The sequence below is a fragment of the Scyliorhinus torazame genome, chromosome 16 (assembly GCF_047496885.1).
Source record: "Scyliorhinus torazame isolate Kashiwa2021f chromosome 16, sScyTor2.1, whole genome shotgun sequence".
In the NCBI taxonomy this organism is placed as follows: Eukaryota; Metazoa; Chordata; class Chondrichthyes; order Carcharhiniformes; family Scyliorhinidae; genus Scyliorhinus; species Scyliorhinus torazame.
Window position 1 is genome coordinate 130610530 of NC_092722.1, and position 27633 is coordinate 130638162.

Here is a 27633-nt window from a genome sequence, read left to right on the forward strand (position 1 = left end):
AACCACCCAAGAAACATGCACCCACCTATCCCACCTATCAAGACATGCGCCACTTAGCAACCACCCAAGAAACAGCACGGTTGCATTGTGGATAGCACAAATGCTTCACAGCTCCAGGGTCCCAGGTTCGATTCCGGCTTGGGTCACTGTCTGTGTGGAATCTGCACATCCTCCCAGTGTGTGCGTGGGTTTCCTCCGGGTGCTCTGGTTTCCTCCCACAGTCCAAAGATGTGCGGGTTAGGTGGATTGTCTATGCTAAATTGCCCATAGTGTCCAAAATTGCCCTTAGTGTTGGGTGGGGTTACTGGGTTATTGGGATAGGGTGGAGGTGTGGACATTGGGTAGGGTGCTCTTTCCAAGAGCCGGTGCAGACTCGATGGGCCGAATGGTCTCCTTCTGCACTGTAAATTCTATGATTCTATGTTGATATCCAACTCCCCCTCACTAATACCTGTCTTGACCCTTTCATTCCCTGTGTGTTGTCTGACATCCAGTGTTGGATGAGTCACAGGTTCGTTGATCTTAATGCTGTATTGGGAAAACAGTCCACATTGTATGTCTGCGCCACAACTTAATTGCCCTTAATCTGCAAATTGGGCCAGTTCACAGCCTCTGTTCTATGACCCCAAGCTAAACTTCCAGGCATCCAACTCCTCTATTACAGAGACCTCCTGCTCTCATCTACATAGCATTGCCAACTTGTACCCATGTTTCAGCTAATCTACTGTTGAACTCATGCCACTGTCACCTTCGGACTAGATTGCTAAAACACACTCCTGCCTGGTCTCTCAATCCAATGCTGTTGCCTGTGTTTTGCCCTGTACCACGTCCCACTCGCCCATCACTCCAACATCAGCCTAGTTTGATTCCTGGTCAGCAAACTCATCCCATTTAAAATTCCTCTTGTTGGTATTCCAATTCTGTTATGGCCTTGCTCTTCTGTATGATCTCCTTTAACCTGACCAGGTTCTTTCTCCACTCCCCTGATTCTGGGTATGGGTTTTGATGCACCCCCTCCGCCCCTCCCCCTCCCTCCATGTATCTTTAAGGTCTACATTCAAATGTACCTCTTTGACCAAAGGTGTTTTCCTCTTCTGTCTCGGCATTCATTTTTGCAATATTCCACCTCTTGAAGTGCCTTGCGATACTTTTTTACTGAAGTGGCGTGATATAAGTGCAACTTCTTGTGCATTAGCTAGTTTAGACCCCTTGTGCTCCCTTATCCTGCTATCAGTTTGGTTTGAAATATTAGATTTGGTTTCTCAATAACAGTTTTTCCAACTAAATTACTTCTGAAATAGGTTATCCCTTTTTTTGCGTATTTAAATGTTTCCACTCTTCCTTATTGTTGCTGAACTCGACACATGGACTTGACACAGGTGGCTTGCCCAGAGCGTTTTATGGTTTGCATGTAACTCTGTCCTTTTTTAAATTTGTGATATATTTGTATATAAGAATTACCTATCTGGAGAAACTGATTCATTTAAAGAGGTGTAGAATGGTTACAACATGGAGACAGTTCGGCCTGGGACAGCTTTCTCTGTAACAGCAACTTAGATCATAGGTCATAGAAATTACAGTGCAGCAGGAGGCCATTTGGCCCATCGTGTCTGCACCGGCCTTTGGAAAGAGCACCCCAACTGAGCCCACATCTCCATCATATCCCTGTAACCCCACCTAACCTTTTTTAGCATAGCCAATCCACCTAACCTGCACATCTTTGGACTGTGGGTGGAAACCGGAGCACCCAGAGGAAACTCACGCATACACAGGAAGAATGTGCAGACTCTGCAAAGACAGTGACCCAAGCCAGGAATCGAACCTGGGACCCTGGAGCTGTGAAGCCACTGTGCTAAGCACTTGTTACTGTGCTGCCCATGGTTAGCTGACTCCCTATCTTTTTCCCCATAGTTGTGCAATTTTTGCCTTTGGATGCTTATCAATTCCCTTTTTGAAAGCCACATTTGAACTCCACTACCCTCTTTAAGACTCTGCATTCCAGATCGTAACCACTCGCTGCCTAAGAGTTTTTTTTCCTCGTGTCGCCCTTGATTCTTTTGCCAATTCCTTCAAATCCATGTTTTGAGTTCCTGATCCATCTGCCAATGACACTAGTTTCTCTCTATCTACTCTGTCCACTTCCTCCATGATTTTCAGTTCCTCTATCAAATCTCCTTTAAATATTTTTGCCTTATAATATTTTTGCCTCTAATTACAACCCCAGATTCTCCAATCTATCCACGTAATTGGCTCCAGGGATGAGGAACTCCATTCTTGTCCATCTTTTTTGCATCTTCTACAGTGCCTTCACATTCTTCCTACATTATGGTGTCCTGTTTGTTTTTCGCATGTAGTCTGTCGACATTAATAAGGTAGATAATTGACGTTGAAGCTCATGATTGGGAAATTTACAAAACAATGCAAAAATAACTGTTTGTATACTGCCTTTAACCTAATGACATTTTCTATGATGCTTCACAGGAGCATTTTAAACAAAATATTACACGTCCCAAGAGCTTTAAGGAATGTCTTAATGGAGGAAAGCGAGGGAGAGTTATCTGGTGGGAATTCCAGACCAACTACTCTTGTAGGAAAGGAATTTTGGTCAGCTGAACTGTATGGGTGACATTTGATGTGTATGAGTCAGTGAGTATGGACATTGCATTTGAGAACAAAACCTATTGGTAAATGGTTTAAAAGTATCGTTTAGCCTAAGGAGGACAGTTTCCCAACACTTAAGAGCTAGGTGCAGTCAACAATGAAAGTATTAATACTTTGATTGGTGCATTTTGTATTGTTTTGATTACAAGTCAGAGGAATGGCAACTATATTGAGATTAGGTCAGTGCAGACTTAATGGAATGAATAGCCTCCTTCTGTATTGTTGGCATTCTATGTTTCTACTTGACCATCTTGCTTTGTGTGAATTTGTGACATTTGCTGTCAGTAACCCGTTTGGTTCTGAAGGACAACTGTGACCAAGTTCCGTGTAAAAACAAACCTTTTTCTGTTTGTTGTTGCTGATCAAAAAGGTAAAGTCAGGCAGCATTCCTGGAGAAAAAGTCGGTGACTGTTCTTCATGATTTATGCTAACAATCTGATACTGTTTGAAAACCAGAATCTGATACTGTTTGAAAACCAGAACCTATCTTTCATGAGTCGTGGTTAGATTTAATGCGATTTATTGCACACTCACTACAGAGGATAGCATATCTGTTTAGACACTGCATAAGCAACATCTGTTTGAGAGGAAGTATGAGAGAGGCTGACTGTAAGGTCACTGGATCAAATTAAATACACCCAAGGTTACTGAGAAGTGAGGGGGCGTGGGGGTGTCATACAGTTCTGTTGGTTACAGGAGTGAAGCCAAAGGAGTGGAGAATTGGAAATGTCACACTCTTGTTCAAGAAAGGGCGTAAGGATAAATCCAGCAACCGCCGACCAGTTTAAACGTGGTGGAGGAAAAACCTTTTGGAATTGATAATTTGGTCAGAATTAGCAGTCACGTGAACAAATGTGAAAGGGCAACCAGTATCGCTTAAGCTTTCTGATGAGGTAGCCGGGGATTGACGAGAGTAATGCAGTTGATGTTGTGTCAATGGACTTCCAAAAGGCATTTGATAAAGTGCAACAGAATAGCCTTATCAGTAGAGTCTAAGCTCCTGGAACAAAAATGCATTGGCAGCCAGGATACAAAACTAATTATTTTGGACAGGAGGAATGTAATGGGATTTTGGAAAAGTCAATGTTGGGACCACTGATTTGCTTGCATATTAACGACCTAGACTTGGGTGTGCAGGACGCAATTTCAAAATGTGCTGATGCCACAAAACTACTGTGAAGAGGATAGTGATGAGCTTGAGGCTGATGGAGTGGACAGACGTGTGGCAGATGAATTTTTTTTTAAATAAATATTTTATTGAAAATTTTTGGTCAACCAACACAGTACATTGTGCATCCTTTACACAACATTATAACAATACAGATAATAATGACCTTTTTTATATAAACAAAAAACAACAAATAAATAAATATTAAATAACAAAAATGAAAACTAGCCCTAATTGGCAACTGCCTTGTCACAGGCTATAACCCCCCCCCCCCCTCCCCCCCCCCCAAGTCCTGGGCTGCTGCTGCTGCCTTCTTTTTTCCCCCATCTATCTTTCCGCAAGATATTCGACGAACGGTTGCCACCGCCTGGTGAACCCTTGAGCCGACCCCCTTAGGACGAACTTAATCCGCTCTAGCTTTATGAACCCCGCCATATCATTTATCCAGGTCTCCACCCCCGGGGGCTTGGCTTCTTTCCACATTAGCAATATCCTGCGCCGGGCTACTAGGGACGCAAAGGCCAAAACATCGGCCTCTCTCGCCTCCTGCACTCCCGGCTCTTGTGCAACCCCAAATATAGCCAACCCCCAGCTTGGTTCGACCCGGACTCCTACTACTTTTGAAAGCGCCTTTGTCACCCCCACCCAAAACCCCTGTAGTGCCGGGCATGACCAAAACATATGGGTATGATTCGCTGGGCTTCTCGAGCACCTCGCACACCTATCCTCCACCCCAAAAAATTTACTGAGCCGTGTTCCAGTCATATGTGCCCTGTGTAATACCTTAAACTGAATCAGGCTTAGCCTGGCGCACGAGGACGACGAGTTTACCCTGTTTAGGGCATCTGCCCACAGCCCCTCCTCGATCTCCTCCCCTAGCTCTTCCCATTTCCCTTTTAGTTCGTCCACCATAGTCTCCCCTTCGTCCCTCATTTCCCTATATATATCCGACACCTTACCATCCCCCACCCATTTCTTTGAGATGACTCTGTCCTGCACCTCTTGTGTCGGGAGCTGCGGGAATTCCCTCACCTGTTGCCTCGCAAAAGCCCTCAATTGCATGTACCTGAATGCATTCCCTTGGGGCAACCCATATTTCTCGGTCAGCGCTCCCAGACTTGCGAACTTCCCGCCACAAATAGATCTTTCAGTTGCGTTATTCCTGCTCTTTGCCACATTCCATATCCCCCATCCATTCCCCCCGGGGCAAACCTATGGTTGTTTCTTATCGGGGACCCCCCCAATGCTCCGGTCTTTCCCCTATGTCGTCTCCACTGTCCCCAAATCTTCAGTGTAGCTACCACCACCGGGCTCGTGGTGTAGTTCCTCGGTGAGAACGGCAATGGGGCTGTCACCATAGCCTGCAAGCTGGTCCCCCTACAGGACGCCCTCTCTAATCTCTTCCACGCCGCTCCCTCCTCCTCTCCCATCCACTTACTCACCATTGAAATATTAGCGGCCCAATAATACTCACTTAGGCTCGGTAATGCCAGCCCCCCCCTATCCCTACTACGCTGTAAGAATCCCTTCCTCACTCTCGGAGTCTTCCCGGCCCAAACAAAACCCATGATGCTCTTTTCTATCCTTTTAAAAAAAGCCTTCGTGATCACCACCGGGAGGCACTGAAACACAAAGAGGAATCTCGGGAGGACCACCATCTTAACCGCCTGCACCCTCCCTGCCATTGACAGTGCTACCATATCCCATCTCTTGAAATCTTCCTCCATCTGTTCCACCAACCGTGTTAAATTTAGCCTGTGCAATGTGCCCCAATTCTTAGCTATCTGGATCCCCAGGTAACGAAAGTCTCTTGTTACCTTCCTCAACGGTAGGTCTTCTATTTCTCTACTCTGCTCCCCTGGATGCACCGCAAACAGCTCACTCTTCCCCATGTTCAATTTATACCCTGAAAACTCCCCAAGTATCCGCATTATTTCTGGCATCCCCTCCGCCGGATCCGCCACATGTAGTAGCAGATCATCCGCATATAAAGATACCCGGTGTTCTTCTCCTCCCCTAAGTATTCCCCTCCATCTCTTGGAACCTCTCAGCGCTATCGCCAGGGGCTCAATCGCCAGTGCAAACAGTAATGGGGACAGAGGACATCCCTGCCTTGTCCCTCTATGGAGCCGAAAATATGCCGATCCCCGTCCATTCGTGACCACACTCGCCACTGGGGCCCTATACAACAGCTGCACCCATCTAACATACCCCTCTCCAAAACCAAATCTCCTCAACACCTCCCACAGATAATCCCATTCCACTCTATCAAATGCTTTCTCGGCATCCATCGCCACTACTATCTCCGTTTCACCCTCTGGTGGGGCCATCATCATTACCCCTAACAGCCTCCGTATATTCGTGTTCAGCTGTCTCCCCTTCACAAACCCAGTTTGGTCCTCGTGAACCACCCCCGGGACACATTCCTCTATTCTCATTGCCATTACCTTGGCCAGGACCTTGACATCCACATTTAGGAGGGAAATTGGTCTGTAGGACCCGCATTGTAGCGGATCCTTTTCCTTCTTTAAGAGAAGCGATATCGTTGCTTCAGACATAGTCGGGGGCAGTTGTCCCCTTTCCTTTGCCTCGTTAAAGGTCCTCGTCAGTACCGGGGCGAGCAAGTCCAAATACTTTCTGTAAAATTCAACTGGGAATCCGTCCGGTCCCGGGGCCTTTCCCGTCTGCATGTTCCTAATTCCTTTCACCACTTCTTCTACTGTAATCTGTGCTCCCAGTCCCACCCTTTCCTGCTCTTCCACCTTGGGAATTTCCAGCCGATCCAAAAAATCCATCATTCTCTCCCTCCCATCCGGGGGTTGAGCTTCATACAATTTTTTATAAAATGTCTTGAACACTTCATTCACTCTCTCCGCCCCCCGCTCCATCTCTCCTTCCTCATCCCTCACTCCCCCTATTTCCCTCGCTGCTCCCCTTTTCCTCAATTGGTGTGCCAGCAATCTGCTCGCCTTCTCCCCATATTCATACTGTACACCCTGCGCCTTCCTCCATTGTGCCTCTGCAGTGCCTGTAGTCAGCAAGTCAAATTCCACATGCAGCCTTTGCCTTTCCCTGTACAGTCCCTCCTCCGGTGCTTCCGCATATTGTCTGTCCACCCTCAAAAGTTCTTGCAGCAACCGCTCCCGTTCCTTACTCTCCTGCTTCCCTTTGTGTCCTTATTGATATCAGCTCCCCCCTAACCACCGCCTTCAACGCCTCCCAGACCACTCCCACCTGAACCTCCCCATTGTCATTGAGTTCCAAGTACTTTTCAATACATCCCCTCACCCTTAGGCACACCCCCTCATCCGCCATTAGTCCCATGTCCATTCTCCAGGGTGGGCGCCCTCCTGTTTCCTCCCCTATCTCCAAGTCTACCCAGTGTGGGGCATGATCCGAAATGGCTATAGCCGTATATTCCGTTCCCCTCACCTTCGGGATCAATGCCCTACCCAACACAAAAAAGTCTATGCGCGAATAGACTTTATGGACATAGGAGAAAAACGAGAACTCCTTACTCCTAGGTCTACTGAATCTCCACGGGTCCACACCTCCCATCTGCTCCATAAAATCCTTAAGCACCTTGGCTGCTGCCGGCCTCCTACCAGTCCTGGACTTCAACCTATCCAGCCTTGGTTCCAACACCGTGTTAAAGTCTCCCCCCATTATCAGCTTTCCCGTCTCTAGGTCCGGGATGCGTCCTAGCATTCGCCTCAAAGTTGGCATCATCCCAGTTCGGGGCATACACGTTTACCAAAACCACCATCTCTCCCTGTAATTTGCCACTCACCATCACGTATCTGCCCCCGTTATCCACCACTATAGTCTTTGCCTCGAACATTACCCGCTTCCCCACTAATATAGCCACCCCCCTGTTTTTCGCATCCAGCCCCGAATGGAACACCTGCCCCACCCATCCTTTACGCAGCCTAACCTGGTCTATCAGTTTCAGGTGCGTTTCCTGTAACATAACCACATCTGCTTTAAGTTTCTTAAGGTGTGCGAGTACTCGTGCCCTCTTTATCGGCCCGTTGAGCCCTCTCACGTTCCACGTGATCAGCCGAGTTGGGGGGCTTCCCACCCCCCCCCCCCCCCCCCCTTTGCCGGTTAGCCATCATCTTTTTCCAGCTTCTCACCCAGTTCCCACGCAGCTGTATCTCCCCCAGGCGGTGCCCCCCCGCCCATCCTCTCCCGTACCCACTCCCCCCTTTCCCCAGCAGCAGCAACCCAGTAATTCCCCCTCCCACCCCCCCCGCTAGACCCCCCGCTATCGTAATTACTCCCCCCATGTTGCTCCCAGAAGTCAGCAAACTCTGGCTGACCTCGGCTTCCCCCCGTGACCACGGCTCGCACCGTGCGACGCCCCCTCCTTCCTGCTTCTCTATTCCCGCCATAATTATCATAGCGCGGGAACCAAGCCCGCGCCTCTCCCTCGGCCCCGCCTCCCATGGCCAACGCCCCATCTCCTCTCCCTCCCCACCTCCCCCCATCACCACCTGTGGGAGAAAGAAAAGTTACCATACCGCAGGATTAGAACATAAAACCCCTCTTCGCCCCCCCCCCATTCGCCCCACCACTTTGTCCAAACGTTCTTTTTCATAATCCACTCATTCCAGTTTTTCTTCTACAATAAAAGTCCACGCTTCATCCGCCGTCTCAAAGTAGTGGTGCCTCCCTTGATATGTGACCCACAGTCTTGCCGGTTGCAGCATTCCAAATTTTATCTTCCTTTTGTGAAGTACCGCCTTGGCCCGATTAAAGCTCGCCCTCCTTCTCGCCACCTCCGCACTCCAGTCTTGATAAACGCGGATCACCGCGTTCTCCCATTTACTGCACCGAGTTTTCTTCGCCCATCTAAGGACCATTTCTCTATCCTTAAAACGGAGGAATCTCACCACTATGGCTCTGGGAGTTTCTCCTGCTCTCGATCCTCGCACCATAACTCGGTACGCTCCCTCCACCTCCAACGGACCCGTCGGGGCCTCCGCTCCCATTAACGAATGCAGCATCGTGCTCACATATGCCCCGACGTCCGCCCCCTCCACACCTTCAGGAAGGCCAAGAATCCTCAGGTTGTTCCTCCTTGCGTTGTTTTCCAGTGCCTCCAACCTCTCCACACATCGTTTCTGGTGTGCCTCCTGTATCTCCGACTTCACCACCAGGCCCTGTATATCGTTCTCATTCTCGGCTGCTTTCGCCTTCACGACCCGAAGCTCCTGCTCCTGGGTCTTTTGTTCCTCCTTTAGCCCTTCGATCGCCTGTAGTATCGGGGCCAACAACTCTTTCTTCATTTCCTTTTTTATCTCCTCCACGCAGCATTTCAAGAACTCTTGTTGTTCAGGGCCCATATGAAACTGCCACCTTCCGACACCATCTTGGTTTTTGCTTGCCTTCCTTGCCGTTGTTCCAAAGGATCCGCTGCAATCCGGCCACTTTCCTCTCCTTTTTCCATCCGTGTCCAGGGGGAACACCCTCCTGGTTTACCGCACGGTGTTTTTAGCCGTTAAAATTGCCGTTGGGGCTCCTATCAAGAGCCCAAAAGTCCGTTTCACAGGGAGCTGCCGAAACGTGCGACTCAGCTGGTCATCGCCGCACCCGGAAGTCCCGTGGCAGATGAATTTTAATGATAAAGTGTGAATTATTAAATTTTGGTAAGAAACTCTAGGAGAGGCGACGTAAGATAAAGGAGATCATTCTAAACAGAGTTGTCGGAGCTGAGGGATCCAAGGGTAAACGAGCACAATTAATTTAAGGTGGGACAGCAGGTTGGAAAACCTGTCAGAGGCGTATAAGTGCCTGGGTTTGATAAACAGGGATCCAAGAGTATAAAAGCAAGGAAGCTATGATAACTGGTTGATCCTCGAGTACTATGTGCAATTTTAGACACCACGCTTTTTGGAAGGATGTAAAGGAATTTTGAGAGTGTGGAAAAGATTTAAGACTATATTTCCATGGAAGTGGAATTTTGGTTGTATGGGTAGATTGGAGAAACTGAAGAGAAGGTTGAGCGGAGGTTTCTTAGCGGTGTTGAAAATCGTGAATGGCCTGGACAGAGTCGATGCAGAAAAACTGTTCCCTGAGTATGGAGAAGCAGCGAACAATGGTTTAAACGAATGGAAGAACCAGAAGTGACTTACCCGCGAGTGGTTAGGGTTTGGAATGTAATGACTGGGAATGTGGTGGAAGCAGATTCGGTTGTGGCTTTCAAAAGGAAATGGATAATTCTGAACCGAGGTTTTGCAGGGAACGAGTGGATAAGAGAGTTCCTCTTTCAAAGAGCAGGCATGCACTCAATGGGTTGAATGGCTTCCTTTTGTGGTGTAACCTTCTGATTCTGTATGAATACTGCTGGTTCTGCACCTCTTTGCTATTGTTGGATTTGCAAAGTTCACCCAAATTATTTGAGGCCTATTTAAATTGCTACCCTTGTGTCACTGCCCTGATCAATTCCATTCCCCCAAAAAAGGTCAAGCAATTGTACACTTGGGTTTACTTGTTGCTAAACAAGAGGGAACAGCAACCTCTATACTCATTATTTCTCCAATGTGTGCATGAAGCTGACTGTACTCTATGGAAACAGCAGTTGTTTGGGGCGGGGTGGTGGAAGACATTCCATGACCCTCAACCACGTTAGCTGTGATGGCTCTTTGTTCTACCACTCAGGAAAATTTCAAACTTCCTGAGCTTTCACCATTGATGCAAGGAAGAAAATGACTTTGTCATCTGTGAAAGTTTTCCGATGGGGAAGAACAATAGGGCCATGAGAAAACGGGAAAGTGGTTCCATGTGAAGACTAATTATTTCCAGCAAATTAAAATATGTCAATGCCAGTTTTGGAGTGCACATTGCCATTTCCCTCATTTCTGCCTGATCCCTTTTAAAAGCTCATTCTGAGGGTGAGCCAATTTTAAACCACCAGTATTAAAATGAGTTCAGCCTTTTGGCTGTGATAACCTGTTCAACAGGACGTTCTTGTAGCTTGCAAAGAATCAACTTGTCGCTGTGCAACATATGATTTCATTTGCAGTACACAGAAATTTATCCCTTGTTGAGGCCAGTCTGAACATGATGATGATGATCCTTCCAGGCGTTGGGAATACGCAGCACTCCTTCTACAAAGTGAAATTAAAGTTCTGTGGATGCTGAATCATATATTGGACTCAATGTTAACTCTTTCACTCCACAGACGCTGCCGGACTTGCTGAGATTGTCTTTCAGCATTGTTTTTACTCCTTTGCAGTAAATTATATTGGCATCATGAATCACGAGTGTTTAAAATGTAAAATTTGTGTTTTTGTATTTACCTAGTTTTTGTGGGTAGTAGTCCCTAGGGCCTTAAATCATAATGACCTGCACAATTGTCTTGCATCAATTTGGAGCGGTGGCACAGTGCTGAGCACTGCTGCTTCACCGTGCCATGGAAGCGAGTTCAATTCTGGCCTTGTGTTACTGTGAGGTTTGCACTTTCTCACTGTGTCTGCGTGGGTTTCCTTTGGGTGCTCCGGTTTCCTTCCACAGCCCAAAGATGTACAGGTTAGGTGAATTGGCCATGCTAAATTGCCCCTTAGTGTCAAAAGATGTGCAGGTTAGGGTGGGGTTATGGGGATAGGGTGGGGGAGTGGGCCTAGGCAGGATGCTCTTTCAGGGGGTTGGTGCAGATGCGATGGGCCAAATGCACTATAGGGATTCAATGGTACATCAGCAATCTGGTGGTATTTAGGTGGCGGGGGAGGTGCTGCTCGTGGGTTGTTTTCCGGTTGATGGTAATCGGCACTGACCAGGTAATACGGGCATGAGGACGATTATGAGGGCGATTGTCAGCTTTGATTGTGCTTCTTTTAGCATAGGAACCTGACGCATTCAGTTATTTCATTTGGATTTCCTTGAGATTCAATCCTGATGAGAGAGTCATCAAGTGAAATTTTGGTCATGTGCAAATATAATGCGTTGCAACTAACTTCTGCGTCGTGTAAAGCTGCAAAGTTTTCACAATGTGGTTTTTGACTTTTTACTTGTAACTTGTATGTGCAACGCTTAAACTTGTGTCTTGTGTAAGTTATTTATAGTGCATCAGGAATAATTTCTGATGGAAGGAATTGTTGGGTTAAAGTCTTCCATCAGCTGATTGTTTATGGGGCAAGTCGTTCATCAGTAATCTGGGTGTGGTTTTAGTGCTGTTTGTCAGAGTTACAACAACTTTAACTGACTCCAATCAAGGGATGGGTTGTAAAGATTCCCTTGCCTGTGTCACTGGCATGCCAAGGATATGTCTCTGAGCTACCACATGCACCCAACATGACAGCTCTTTTGTAGTCTGTGTGTAGAATTGCTTCAAATTTTAACCCAAATGATGCACGCACATGCTGCTTTATTTTAGTTTTTAGTTTTAAATCGTATCCTCGTCGTTGCCAAGTTTGCTTAACTCAATGTCTGCAACATCCATGACATTCTACCTCCACTTGGCTCGAGTGTTTCGTCCCTTCATCTTTTCGGGAGAAAAGAAAACTGATTAAATCTAAGCTTCCACTTGCAGCTCTTCCTGGTTTGCTTCCAAGCTCAGATTTCACCATGAAGTACAATACGTTCTGCTGGACACACATGAGCTTGCTCATTTCTTTATGCTGAAATCTAAGCTGAATATTGTTGCTTTTGTTTGTGTCCTGGTTCCCGAGAGATTGATGGTCATCAGTCTTGGAAATGCATTGAAGTAGCTTCTTACTTTATTGTAGACTGACAAAGCCACTTGGTGTACAGTTTGGAAATGGGTATTTCTTTTAGTAAAAATGAAATCCAACTGTGGGCGCGATTCTCCGGCTGTATCCGTCCTGCGACCGGAGAATCCTGCCAGAGGTCAATGGTGTTCTCCATTGCCCGTGGCGTTTGTGGGGCGGGAGAATCCAGCCCTATGTTTTAATTTAGAACCATAACCATTGCCACTCAACCCTTCTGACACTGTATACGGTAGAACTACATGAACGTTTAACGTGGGAAGGGTGGGATGTAAAAACAGGGATGCTTGACCGGGAGCATGTCATTGGCAAGTACAGGGGTAATTTGTGAATGGCATATGGAGGCAAGTAGATTGATATAATTCATTTCTGCCTCGTCATGAGGTCCCCTGCATCACATGCCAGAATTCAGCTAATTCAATTCTGTTCCCATAATCTGAAGAAATAGCTGAGCATGCTGGACGGCGAAGGCTATGGACAGCAGCAACATTCTGGCTGAAGTACTGAAGGCTTGTGCTCCAGAACTAGCAGCTCTCCTAGCCAAACTGTTTCAGCAGAGTCACACCAGCGTCTTCCGGACAAAGGGGAAAATTTCCCCAGGTTTGCCAAAAAAGTGATGGAAGGGGTTGTTTTTTTTTTATTAAATATTTTATTGAAAATTTTTGGTCAACCAACACAGTACATTGTGCATCCTTTACACAATATTATAACAACACAAATAACAATGACCTATTTTATAAACAAAAAATGAATAAATAATAAATAACAAAAATGAAAACTAGCCCTAATTGGCAACTGCCTTGTCACAAGTAACACTCTCCAAAAATATAATTTAACAATCCAATATATAATTATCTGTAGCAACGGCCTATACATACTATACAGTATATATTAACAACCCAGAGAGTCCTTCTGGTTCCTTGTCCCACCCCCCCCGCCCCGATCCTGGGCTGCTGCTGCTGCCTTCTTTTTCCCATTCCGTCTATCTTTCTGCGAGGTATTCGACGAACGGTTGCCACCGCCTGGTGAACCCTTGAGCCGACCCCCTTAGGACGAACTTAATCCGCTCTAGCTTTATAAACCCCGCCATGTCATTTATCCAGGTCTCCACCCCCGGGGGCTTGGCTTCTTTCCACATTAGCAATATCCTGTGCCGGGCTACTAGGGACGCAAAGGCCAAAACATCGGCCTCTCTCGCCTCCTGCACTCCCGGCTCTTGTGCAACCCCAAATATAGCCAACCCCCAGCTTGGTTCGACCCGGACTCCTACTACTTTTGAAAGCACCTTTGTCACCCCCATCCAAAACCCCTGTAGTGCCGGGCATGACCAAAACATATGGGTATGATTCGCTGGGCTTCTCGAGCACCTCGCACATCTATCCTCCACCCCAAAAAATTTACTGAGCCGTGCTCCAGTCATATGCGCCCTGTGTAATACCTTAAACTGAATCAGGCTTAGCCTGGCACACGAGGACGATGAGTTTACCTGCTTAGGGCATCTGCCCACAGCCCCTCCTCGATCTCCTCCCCCAGCTCTTCTTCCCATTTCCCTTTTAGTTCATCTACCATAGTCTCCCCTTCGTCCCTCATTTCCCTATATATATCTGACACCTTACCATCCCCCACCCATGTCTTTGAGATCACTCTGTCCTGCACCTCTTGTGTCGGGAGCTGCGGGAATTCCCTCACCTGTTGCCTCGCAAAAGCCCTCAGTTGCATATACCTGAATGCATTCCCTTGGGGCAGCCCATATTTCTCGGTCAGCGCTCCCAGACTCGCGAACTTCCCATCCACAAACAGATCTTTCAGTTGCGTTATTCCTGCTCTTTGCCACATTCCATATCCCCCATCCATTCCCCCCGGGGCAAACCTATGGTTGTTTCTTTTCGGGGACCCCCCCCAAGGCTCCAGTCTTTCCCCTATGCCGTCTCCACTGTCCCCAAATCTTCAGTGTAGCCACCACCACCGGGCTTGTGGTGTAGTTCCTCGGTGAGAACGGCAATGGGGCTGTCACCATAGCCTGTAGGCTAGTCCCCCTACAGGACGCCCTCTCTAATCTCTTCCACGCCGCTCCCTCCTCCTCCTCCCATCCACTTACTCACCATTGAAATATTAGCGGCCCAATAATACTCACTTAGGCTCGGTAGTGCCAGCCCCCCCCTATCCCTGCTACGCTGTAAGAATCCCTTCCTCACTCTCGGGGTCTTCCCGGCCCACACAAAACCCATGATGCTCTTTTCAATCCTTTTTAAAAAAAAAAGCCTTCGTGATCACCACCGGGAGGCACTGAAACACAAAGAGGAATCTCGGGAGGACCACCATCTTAACCGCCTGCACCCTCCCTGCCATTGACCGGGATACCATATCCCATCTCTTGAAATCCTCCTCCATCTGTTCCACCAACCGCGTTAAATTTAACCTATGCAATGTGCCCCAATTCTTAGCTATCTGGATCCCCAGGTAACGAAAGTCCCTTGTTACCTTCCTCAACGGTAGGTCCTCTATTTCTCTACTCTGCTCCCCTGGATGCACCACAAACAACTCACTTTTCCCCATGTTCAATTTATACCCTGAAAAATCCCCAAACTCCCCAAGTATCCGCATTATTTCTGGCATCCCCTCCGCCGGGTCCACCACGTATAGTAGCAAATCGTCCGCATACAAAGATACCCGGTGCTCTTCTCCTCCCCTAAGTACTCCCCTCCACTTCTTGGAACCCCTCAACGCTATCGCCAGGGGCTCAATCGCCAGTGCAAACAATAATGGGGACAGAGGGCATCCCTGCCTTGTCCCTCTATGGAGCCGGAAATATGCAGATCCCCGTCCATTCGTGACCACGCTCGCCACTGGGGCCCTATACAACAGCTGCACCCATCTAACATACCCCTCTCCAAAACCAAATCTCCTCAACACCTCCCACAAATAATCCCACTCCACTCTATCAAATGCTTTCTCAGCATCCATCGCCACTACTATCTCCGTTTCTCCCTCTGGTGGGGCCATCATCATTACCCCTAACAACCTCCGTATATTTGTGTTCAGCTGTCTCCCCTTCACAAACCCAGTTTGGTCCTCGTGGACCACCCCCGGGACACATTCCTCTATTCTCATTGCCATTACCTTGGCCAGGAGCTTGGCATCTACATTTAGGAGGGAAATAGGTCTATAGGACCCGCATTGTAGCGGGTCCTTTTCCTTCTTTAAGAGAAGCGATATTGTTGCTTCAGACATAGTCGGGGGCAGTTGTCCCCTTTCCTTTGCCTCATTAAAGGTCCTCGTCAGTACCGGGGCGAGCAAGTCCACATATTTTCTATAGAATTCGACTGGGAATCCATCCGGTCCCGGGGCCTTTCCCGCCTGCATGCTCCTAATTCCTTTCACCGCTTCTTCTACCTCGATCTGTGCTCCCAGTCCCACCCTTTCCTGCTCTTCCACCTTGGGAAATTCCAGCCGATCCAAGAAGCCCATCATTCTCTCCCTCCCATCCGGGGGTTGAGCTTCATATAATTTTTTATAAAATGTCTTGAACACTCCATTCACTCTCTCTGCTCCCCGCTCCATCTCTCCTTCCTCATCCCTCACTCCCCCTATTTCCCTCGCTGCTCCCCTTTTCCTCAATTGGTGTGCCAGCAACCTGCTCGCCTTCTCCCCATATTCGTACTGTACACCGTGTGCCTTCCTCCATTGTGCCTCTGCAGTGCCTGTAGTCAGCAAGTCAAATTCTACATGTAGCCTTTGCCTTTCCCTGTACAGTCCCTCCTCCGGTGCTTCCGCATATTGTCTGTCCACCCTCAAAAGTTCTTGCAGCAACCGCTCCCGTTCCTTACTCTCCTGCTTCCCTTTATGTGCCCTTATTGATATCAGCTCCCCTCTAACCACCGCCTTCAACGCCTCCCAGACCACTCCCACCTGGACCTCCCCATTATCATTGAGTTCCAAGTACTTTTCAATGCACCCCCTCACCCTTAGACACACCCCCTCATCTGCCATTAGTCCCATGTCCATTCTCCAGGGTGGGCGCCCTCCTGTTTCCTCCCCTATCTCCAAGTCCACCCAGTGTGGAGCGTGATCCGAAATGGCTATAGCCGTATACTCCGTTCCCCTCACCTTCGGGATCAATGCCCTACCCAGCACAAAAAAGTCTATTCGCGAGTAGACTTTATGGACATAGGAGAAAAACGAGAACTCCTTACTCCTAGGTCTGCTAAATCTCCACGGGTCTACACCTCCCATCTGCTCCATAAAATCTTTAAGTACCTTGGCTGCTGCCGGCCTCCTTCCAGTCCTGGACTTCGACCTATCCAGCCCTGGTTCCAACACCGTATTAAAATCTCCCCCCATTATCAGCTTTCCCATCTCTAGGTCCGGAATGCGTCCTAGCATCCGCCTCATAAAATTGGCATCATCCCAGTTCGGGGCATATACGTTTACCAAAACCACCGTCTCCCCCTGTAGTTTGCCACTCACCATCACGTATCTGCCCCCGTTATCCGCCACTATAGTCTTTGCCTCGAACATTACCCGCTTCCCCACTAATATAGCCACCCCCCTGTTTTTCGCATCTAGCCCCGAATGGAACACCTGCCCCACCCATCCTTTGCGTCGCCTAACCTGGTCTATCAGTTTCAGGTGCGTTTCCTGTAACATAACCACATCTGCCTTAAGTTTCTTAAGGTGTGCGAGTACCCGTGCCCTCTTTATCGGCCCGTTCAGCCCTCTCACGTGATCAGCCGAGTTGGGGGGCTTCCTACCCCCCCCCCTTGTCGATTAGCCATCACCTTTTTCCAGCTCCTCACCTGGTTCCCACGCAGCTGTATCTCCCCCAGGCGGTGCCCCCCCGCCCATCCTCTCCCATACCAGCTCCCCCCCCCCTCCCCAGCAGCAGCAACCCAGTAATTCCCCCCTCCCACCCCCCCCGCTAGATCCCCCGCTAGCGTAATTACTCCCCCCATGTTGCTCCCAGAAGTCAGCAAACTCTGGCTGACCTCGGCTTCCCCCCGTGACCTCGGCTCGCACCGTGCGACGCCCCCTCCTTCCTGCTTCTCTATTCCCGCCATGATTATCATAGCGCGGGAACCAAGCCCGTGCTTCTCCCTTGGCCCCGCCCCCAATGGCCAACGCCCCATCTCCTCCACCTCCCCTCCTCCCCCCATCACCACCTGTGGGAGAGAGAAAAGTTACCACATCGCAGGATTAGTACATAAAACCCCTCTTTGCCCCCCACATTCGCCCCACCACTTTGTTCGAACGTTCTTTTTAATAACCCGCTCATTCCAGTTTTTCTTCCACAATAAAAGTCCACGCTTTATCCGCCGTCTCAAAGTAGTGGTGCCTCCCTCGATATGTGACCCACAGTCTTGCTGGTTGCAGCATTCCAAATTTTATCATCTTTTTATGAAGCACCGCCTTGGCCCGATTAAAGCTCGCCCTCCTTCTCGCCACCTCCGCACTCCAGTCTTGATAAACGCGGATCACCGCGTTCTCCCATTTACTGCTCCGAGTTTTCTTCGCCCATCTAAGGACCATTTCTCTATCCTTAAAACGGAGGAATCTCACCACTATGGCTCTGGGAATTTCTCCTGCTCTCGGTCCTCGCGCCATCACTCGGTATGCTCCCTCCACCTCCAACGGACCCGCCGGGGCCTCCGCTCCCATTAACGAGTGCAGCATCGTGCTCACATATGCCCCGACGTCCGCTCCCTCCACACCTTCAGGAAGACCAAGAATCCTCAGGTTGTTCCTCCTTGCGTTGTTTTCCAGTGCCTCCAACCTTTCCACACATCGTTTCTGATGTGCCTCCTGCGTCTCCGTCTTCACCACCAGGCCCTGTATATCGTCCTCATTCTCGGCTGCCTTTGCCTTCACGACCCGAAGCTCCCGCTCCTGGGTCTTTTGTTCCTCCTTTAGCCCTTCGATCGCCTGTAGTATCGGGGCCAACAGCTCTTTCTTCATTTCCTTTTTGGTCTCTTCCACACAGCATTTCAAGAACTCTTGTTGTTCAGGGCCCCATGTTAAACTGCCACCTTCCGACGCCATCTTGTTTTTGCTTTCCTTCCTTGCCGCTGTTCTAAAGGATCCACTGCAATCTGGCCACTCTCTCCTCCTTTTTCCATCCGTATCCAGGGGGTATTCCCTTCTGGTTTACCGCACAGTGTTTTTAGCCGTCAGAATTGCTGTTGGGGCTCCTATCAAGAGCCCAAAAGTCCGTTTCACAGGGAGCTGCCGAAACGTGCGACTCAGCTGGTCATCGCCGCACCCGGAAGTCATGGAAGGGGTTGTTAATAGTGCTGTGCAACATTTGCCAATAACCTGTACACTGATCGGTTTGGGTTCTGCCAGGGTCAGCCTGCACCAAACCTCGTTACAATCTTGGTCCAAACATGGACAAAATGCTGTATTTTAGAAGTGAGGTGAGAGTGACTGCCCTGGACAACCCAAGTCATGGCATCAAGGAACCGAGTAAAATTGAAGTCAATAGGAAATTGGGAACAAAGTTAATTCAATGGAGTCTTACCTAGCACACTGCGCTGTAATGTTCTATGTTTCTATGTAAAGGGAAATGGATGTTAGGCATTCATCTCGAGCTGAGGGCATTTCTGCAGAGTTGCTATTTTCAACTGTTTTATCAATGACTCTTCTGTGGTCAAAAGTGGGAATGTCCACTGTAAGGATCCACCTGCTTAAACCTGGTTTGTTTCCCGTTTTCCCTTTTCTTTTAATTTTACTATTACTACTTGGACCTATGGATCTTGAAGGGAACCTGTACTTTAACTCCAGCAGAAGCAGTGACCGTAAAAAAAACCCAGTCTGCCTGAAGCAGTCTTTTAATTCAAACAAGCCAATTCCGAGGGCGGTGCTGCCTTTAATTCAAAACCACAGATTTCAGAACGATTTGACTGAAATCAGTAATCGCTCAGATTGATGGACTTGGCTGGTGGCCAAAGAACTGACTTAAAATGTTGGTAGCCCATGATGATTGACTCTGATTTCTCTGGAATGTCTCTTTCCCCCCCCCCCCCCCCCCCCCCAATAAGGCTGTTTTACTTTCTGTTCAGAAGCTGGAAGAGGGTTCTCTGAAGTTTCACTCTCGAATATGATAAAATCTCTGTGAAAAATCCAGTGTAAGATCCTCTTTCCCCAGTAAGGTTGGAGGTCATTCTAGTGAAACTGCAATGGGATTGAGATTAAAACTTGGGCTGGGAGCTGGGTTTCATGCAAGACCAAAAGTCTTATGAAAGAAGTAGTCTCAAAGGTGGATCTTTGAGTTTGAAGTACCAGTTTAATTAAGGCTACAAAGTCTCTCCCGGAGAAATCCTACTGCCTGAGAGTACTGAATGAATGTTTCTGCTAGAAGACCATCGACTACTATACAACAATTTTAAACATTCCATGTGTTGGGAAGAAAGGCTATGGCAAAGGATACAACATCAAAAGCAAGGACTTTTATCTTTCTATCTTAACGTTTATTATTTTCATCCCTTTCCACCCTTGTACGTTTATCTGTCTTGTGTGTGGACAGAGGATGGGACATTAAAAATGGGCATATTATGTTAGCTTGTCGTTATTCCGTTGTAATTCCTGCATATTTTAGATTTTATAAATAAATGGTAATTGTGTTTCAAATTACAAACCTGGTGACTAAATTATTGAGCAGCCAAGAACCAAATATTTTGGCAATTTTGTACAAATTATTGGTTAATTCACTTGTGTTCGGACTCCAGAGCCTGTGGGGCTCGAATTGACCATGCCCTTGCCCAGGGTGTCGTATCACCACTGACCATTTGCAGTTCCTCATTACTGGAGCAGTCTGTGCCTGCAAGCAGCAAAGCCTGGGCAGAGTGGCAAATGACAGCACTTGCATGGCACTGTGACGAGAGATGATAGGAACAGGAGTAGGCCATTCAGCCCATCGAGCATGATGCACCATTCAATACGATCAAGACTGATTGGACACGTCAATGCTTTTTACACACCATATCCTTTTTTGGTATTGTCACTCAGAAATCTATCAATTTCTGCTTTTTTAAAAAAAAAAGGGGCTGGTTTAGCACAGGGCTAAATCACTGGCTTGGAAAGCAGACCACGGCAGGCCAGCAGCGTGGGTTCAATTCCCATGCCAGCTTCCCCGAACAGGCGCTGGAATGTGGCGACTAGGGGCTTTTCACAGTAACTTCATTTGAAGCCTACTTGTGACAAGCGATTTTCATTTCATTTTATTTAAACCTACTCCAATGATAACCTTGAATGGAATTACCTAAGGTAGATAGGGAGGCGCAGGAGGGATGGCATCAGTTGATAGAGGAGATTTTGGAGGTAGGTTGGGGATGTGCGGAGGAGCTGGGGCTTTTGGTGAGGAAGTGCAGGCAAAGTTTGATCTTCTATCCAAGGGGAGGGCAGTCCAGCAGCTGGGGGGGGGGGGGGGAAGAAGAGAGAGAGAGGGGGGGGGGGAAGAAGAGAGAGAGAGGAGGGGGGGGGGGAAGAAGAGAGAGAGAGGAGGGGGGGGGGGGGGGTCGTCTTGTGAAATGGAGAGGTCTGTCGGTTGCTTGCAGGTCGTCGGCAGGTGGCAACGAGAGTTTGTGCGGATTAGGGGTGTGCCGGGTGGGTTGGTAGTGCCACTGGAGCAGGTGAATAAGGCATTTGCCAACATTTTTATATAGGGATTTGTGGATGTTTGAGCGGCCAGAGGATGAGGGAATTTCTGGAGTGCCCGGACCCGGTTGGGGGGGGGGGGGGGTGGGGGGAGGACGGACGGACGAGGGGGGGGGGGGGGGGGGGGGGAGGACGGACGGACGAGAAGGCGTGGTTGGAAGAAGCAATAGGGGTGGAAGAAGTGCAGGCAGCGAAAGGGAAGATGCAGTCAGGAGCTGGATGGGTTCCCGGTGGTAGTAGAGATGTTTGAGGATGTGATGGTTGGGGAGTATTACCGGAGACGATGGGGCAGGTATCCATCTCCCTATTTCTAGGGTTAACTCAACTAAAAGTGGTGTACAAGGCGCGCTTAACAAAAGCGAGGATGAGCTGGTTGTTTGAGGAGGTGGAGGACAGCTGCGAGTGGTGTAGGAGGGGTCCAGCTAATCATGTTCACAAGTTCTGGTCCTGTCCGAAGCTGGAGACATTTTGTGGGTCATTTTCTGCATCTTGTCTGAGGTTCTGCAAATGGATTTGGAGCCTGATCCCCTAGAGGCCATATTCAGTGTGTCAGACCTGCCGAGGTTGCACACTGATGTGGGAGATGTATTAGGACGCATAATATTAGTTCCTGGGGACTTCTCTTTCAGACCCACTAATTTCTCTAATACAATCTCCTTTCTTATACCAATTCCCTTCAACTCCACTTTTTCTCTAGTCCCTTGGATCTCTACATTGGGAGATTACCAGTATCTGAGTGAAAACAGACGCAAGTAATCATTTATCCACTCTGCCTGGAATGAACCACTTTTGTCTTCGCCAAACACTTTCTTTGGACATAATCTAACTATGTCTCCTTATGTTTAGTGGCATTGCCATCACAGAATCCCCCACCAACAACATGCTGGGACTAATCAATGACTAGAAACTGGACTACCCATATAAATGCAGTGGCTACAAGAGCAGGTCAGAGGCTGGGAATTGTGCAGCGAGTAAATCACCTTCTGACTCCACAAAGCCTGTCCACCATCTGCAAGACACGAGTGTGATGAAATACACACTGCTACTTCAACAGCATTTAAAAAGCTTGACACCATCCAGGTCTAAGGAGCCTGCTTGAATGGTACCCCATCCACAACCTTAACCATTCATTCACTCGCTCCAACCATCGCCAACAGACCATGGCAGCAGTGTGTGCCATCTAAAAGATACACTACAGCTACTTGCCAAATTTCCCTTTGACAATGCCTTAGATCTGGCAACCACTACCTCCTCCTACGTCGGTGACTACAACCACCAAGAAGGACCGGGCACTTGAAACACCGCCTCCTGCAAATCCCCTCCAAGTCATGACACATTCTGATTGCAAATATATTTCTGTTCCTGCACTACCACTGGGACAGAATCCTGGAACCCTCTCTGAACTCTTGCTGCTCAAGTTGTGAAAGTGCATCCACTGTGCTATTAAAGGAGACTCCATCACCACCACGTTCCCAAGGCAATTGCAGATGGGAAATAAATTCTGGCCTTGTCAGCGATGCGCACTTCCCAAAACATTCTTTTACAATGCTATTTGAATGGTGTAAGTGAATGGTTAAATACCGTAATCATTGACATGCTTTTTTTAAAGTGGAATATGCTGAGGTTTTAATATTGAACACCTCTAGTATTGTCTCAATGTTGTCTTTTTTTTTTTAGGTTTCTTGGTTCAGCAACAATCTCCTTGAGAGACCTTGTAAGTGGCCAGAAAACATTACCATTCAAGAATATTGCATTGCTCAGTGAAAAGAAACAGCCAACTGGGGTAAGTGAATCTAAACCTGTGAACCAATCCTGTGGGTGTTGGACCTGGGATTGGGCAAGCACGAAATTTGATTTATCCTCCATTCTGCATTGTGTAGTGTACAATTTTTCCGTGCAATGCTAGAGTGATCTAACTTGCACATAAGGAAATGCTAAGACATGCTGCCAAATTGTGATTGTGTACCATGACAATAGAATGTAGGTTCAGCAGACAAAATTCCAAATTCTCATCAGCAAAACCAAAAGCTTTTCCATAATTATTTACCCCTGATCTGTATGAGGCTAGATAGTCATGCCTGTGACTCTAATATTGTCTGAGACAGCAATATCAACTTGACTATAGGCTATAATTCTGCTCTTTTAATCCAAAACTTATAAACTTGGCAAAATCAAATAATTATTCAGTCCTGCAGCATGTATGAGGCATTGCAGTTAACATCTTGCTGGTGTTAGTCCTATTCACAAACCGGGAACCATTGAGACGAATAAGTAAGTGATGTAATTTATTTTTAATGATCTTGGTACAGACACTCCCAAGATCTGGATGAATGAACATTAATGCAAAAAAAAAAGCTTGCTAAAGATACCCAAGTGTTGTTTTGATTGTGTGTAGCTTCATACCCTGCTCAGTTTCAAAATCTAAACACATGTTTACCAAGAATGGGAATGCCTGGGTTAGTGAAAGGCTGTTTTTAAAAAGTCACTGGTTCATGGTAACAACCGAGAAACTGTACAGTGCAGCAGGACTGTGATCCTTTTTGAATCATTTCACCTGAAGTGGGAATTAAAACATCCCACACATGTTACTGCAACCATTTAATTGAGTTCAACCACCTTGGGCACAGCACTTGTGCTTGCAGTGTTGTAACACCACCCTTTCACAGCTGCATTGCATCAGGATCAAATATTGCACATAAAACAAATGTTAATGCACTGCACTTTAATTGTTTGCCTGAACACCCAAGTATATGTAATTTAAGGCAGCATAAACCTGAACGAAAATCTTGTGTTGTATTATGCTGCTTTGTGTAGCATAAGCTGCTTCCTTGATGTATGCTTTGACAAAGGAAGCTCCAGACTATGAAATTTAGTTGTAATGTATTTACATGAACCACTTGTGTATAGTACGAAGTCTTACAACACCAGGTTAAAGTCCAACAGGTTTGTTTCGATGTCACTAGCTTTCGGAGCGCTGCTCCTTCCTCAGGTGACTTCGTACTGTGCTCACCCCAGTCCAACGCCGGCATCTCCACTTGTGTATATACAGTGATGCATATCACCACAGCTTGCAAACACAATTTGGTCCAAACCTAGATATGGAAAGAGGGAATTTGCCTTGAGGCAAATTGGAAAGAGAAGTCCAGTTGACTGGAGCAGAGAATCTTGAAAACAGTGAAACCAGATGTGTAGTGCCCAACTGAGCTACTGATGGGAGGAGGTAATTGCAGCAAGACCTGTCTGTGTCCATTATAAATGTGGTTATTGGAATTTATAATAAATGTTGTGGAATTTATAATAAATGTTGATGCTGAGGTTTTTCAGGCAATACATCCAATATTGTAACATTTTCAAAATGTGGATGCAAAGTAAACATTTTCTAATTCCGGCAAGGAAATGCTTAACGTGCATTTGACTACATGATTTTCACAACCTGGCATATCTTGACTTGTGCCTGTCTTCAGAAATAAATACTTTGCACCCTGGAATTTATCAGCACTCCTTAATCTAGAGCCTGCAGCTTGACTATGTCTCGTCTTTTAAGCTGATTTTTTGACATTTTCTGGTTCAGTGTGGGGTAATGTGAGATCATCTATTTTGGACCAAGGATAGATTAGAATATTTTCTAAATGGTGATAGCAAGGAACTGTAAAGAGGCATAAAATCCATGTCCTTGGACATAAATCACTAAGCATTAGTGGACGAGTATTTAAAAGGCTAATGGAATGTTGGCCTCCATTTCAAGGGGGCGGGTATACCAAAGGATGGAAGTTGGGCTACAATTTGACCATGTCTCCAGTAGTCTGTTCAGGTGTGCCCATTGCAACTCAGGAAGGCTCTATTAGCCTTTGAAGGAATGTGGGTGGTACAAATTTACCAGAATGATCAAAGCTTAAATTGAGAGGTCCGATTGCACAGGCTCCTGCTTGTATTCTGTTGAACATAAAAGTTTTCTTGACTTCTGACGAGTCTAAGTGTTTAAAATGATTTGAGGATCCGATTAGTACATAATGGATAAACTGATTCATCCAGAATAAGGGGACAGAGCCTTTATAATTGGATCTAGGCTATTCGGGGCGGGCGGGGGGGAGGGGGGGGGGGAAGAAGAAATCAGAAGCACTTCACATCATTGGTAACTCCCCAAATTAAAGTACCAAAATTCATTTTTTTTTCCCAATTAAGAGGCAATTTAGCATGGCCAATTCCCCTACCCTGCACATCTTTTGGAGAGTGTGCAAACTCCACACGGATAGTGACCCGGAGCCGGGATCGAACCCGGGCCTTCGGTGCCGCGAGGCAGCAGTGCTAACCACTAGGCCACCGTGGCATCCTCAAGGCTGATCTAACCTGATCAGATTTCAGAACTGGTTCCATGGCCCTTTTATGTTCTTGCCTACCAGCCCCCAAAAAACTTGCCGAACCCACCCAAAAAAGTGTGGATACATTGAACTACGGTATAGATGAGCCATGATGAATGGTGGAAAGGACGAGAGGGTCTGCTTCTGTTCTGTTGTATTCAAATGCTATCGTGTTTCCTGCTTCCTCCCTGGCAACCATCTTACTATTAAACACTAGAACTATTTTCATAGTGTGATGATGTAATCCTTTCCAGTAAAGGGAAATGGGTTTCAGCATCTTGGCATTTTAAGACCTCTTTCTGATGATGCAAATCTTATCTTGGGTGAAATGTTTTTTTCAGGCGAGCATAAATCTATTGGCTACTTACGAACCACCTGCTGGGGCTGGACCACCGAATCCATCTGATCTAGGTGCGCAGGATGCTGGAGGAGGTAAGTTTTCACAGGTTACTAATCGTGCCATTTTGTGATTCATTATCTGATGCATTACCTGCTGCATATGTACCTTTCTGATGGTATTCTGAGCTTCAAAGGCAGTAGGAAAGGCCAGTGTATGCTGTGGTGATCTTTGTAGGTGCATGCACACAAGGGGTTAAGGGGTTAATGGGCAGATAGCAGCACCACTTGATCACCAGAGGGCTGGACCAACAGGGGAATAAAGGGCAGCCACACGGGCTCTCTCTCTCTCTCTCTCTCTCTCTCTCTCTCTCTCTCTCTCTCTCTCTCTCTCTCTCTCTCTCTCTCTCTCGGGTGTGCTGTGAACAGGGAAACATCAGAATCACAGATAGTTAGTGGAGTTACATTTAGTTACAATTGTTAAATCTTGTTATCCCATTCCTAATTCCCATGTTAAGGTGAAGAACTCACACATTAATAGTTATAGTTACTCAATAAACCTTTTGTTACTGGATGAGTTTGAGTCTTCAACAAGATTAAGAGGACCTCCCCATCAGCCAAGGATTGAGTAACACGTGTTATCGACCACGCAAGTAACACTACATATGCTTGTGCATCAATATGCTTAGCTTGTAATGGCAGTTTTGATGTAACAAAGGCAGACCATTTGCTTTTGAGATAGAGACTTCAATGTTGAATTAGATAACCGGGAAATTTACATTTTTAGCCACAGGGCTTATAGTTAAGTTCTTCTCTCTTTTCTTATCTAAATTTTTGAAGTAACTTTTTGCTTTTTGAAAAGTGGGTAGGTTTTCCATTCAAGAATAGTTCAGCTTTGTCTAAATTACCTTCCAATAGATTACATGTATGCGACAATAGAATAACAGGTGAGCACTGTGCCAAATTCCAGACTATTGTTACTGTATGTTGGGTTAAGGCACGGCTAATTGTATTTAAATGCTGTTGTGTAACTTGTGTCGAAATAAAGTTGGGTGGAAATGTGTGAGGCACTGTACATGATAAGAGGGAGTTGCCAGATATTGTGGAGATGACAGCAGGGGAAGTGATCCAATGTCGTACCCACATTAAAAAAAGAGGGATAATACCGATCCTGGAATTATAGACTCGCTCGTCTTTCTGTTCCATGCTTTTGAAAGTAGTTTTTTCTTTGCTGTCAAGTTATCCTCAAAAGAGGACCCTTGTGCCTGACCAGCTTCCTTGATGACCTGGAAGAAGTAAGGTGTTTGGAAGTCTTTGTCAACCGCCCACACCTTGTCAAACTCCATCCTGCCGTACCCGTTTTCTGGTGCTGAGCGCCCCCGCCGGCAGCAGGATTCTCCGTCCCAGCAGCGGGTCGATGGGGTTTCCCATTGTGGGCACCCCCACGCCATCAGGAAATCCATGGGTGTGACTGTGCTGCCGGCGAAACGGAGAATCCCGCCGATGAAGCGTCCAGCCTCAACAGTCTGATGATTCAGGATAAATCCAGTGAATAAATAACCAACTAGTTGATGAATGGAGAATCACATATATTCATCACCGGGTGGGCATGGGGAGGGGAAGAAGGGGTAAATAATGGAGGGGGTGTCCCAGGGCTCGGGTGTCGATATCACAACTGTTTTTTCATTTTAAGTGACTCCGATTCAATTTCAATATGTGGTCATGTTCGTTA

The 27633-nt window shown here is 47.1% G+C and overlaps 1 protein-coding gene across 1 annotated transcript in view; it reads left to right on the forward strand.

The window, feature by feature from the left end:
- Positions 1–27633, forward strand: part of LOC140392299 (myoferlin-like) — a 309204-nt gene that overhangs the window by 69501 nt on the left and 212070 nt on the right. The window contains exons 4-5 of the mRNA XM_072477615.1: positions 22885–22990; positions 25907–25997. Of these exons, the coding sequence (XP_072333716.1) occupies positions 22885–22990; positions 25907–25997 (197 nt within the window). The remainder of the gene's footprint in view (positions 1–22884; positions 22991–25906; positions 25998–27633) is intronic.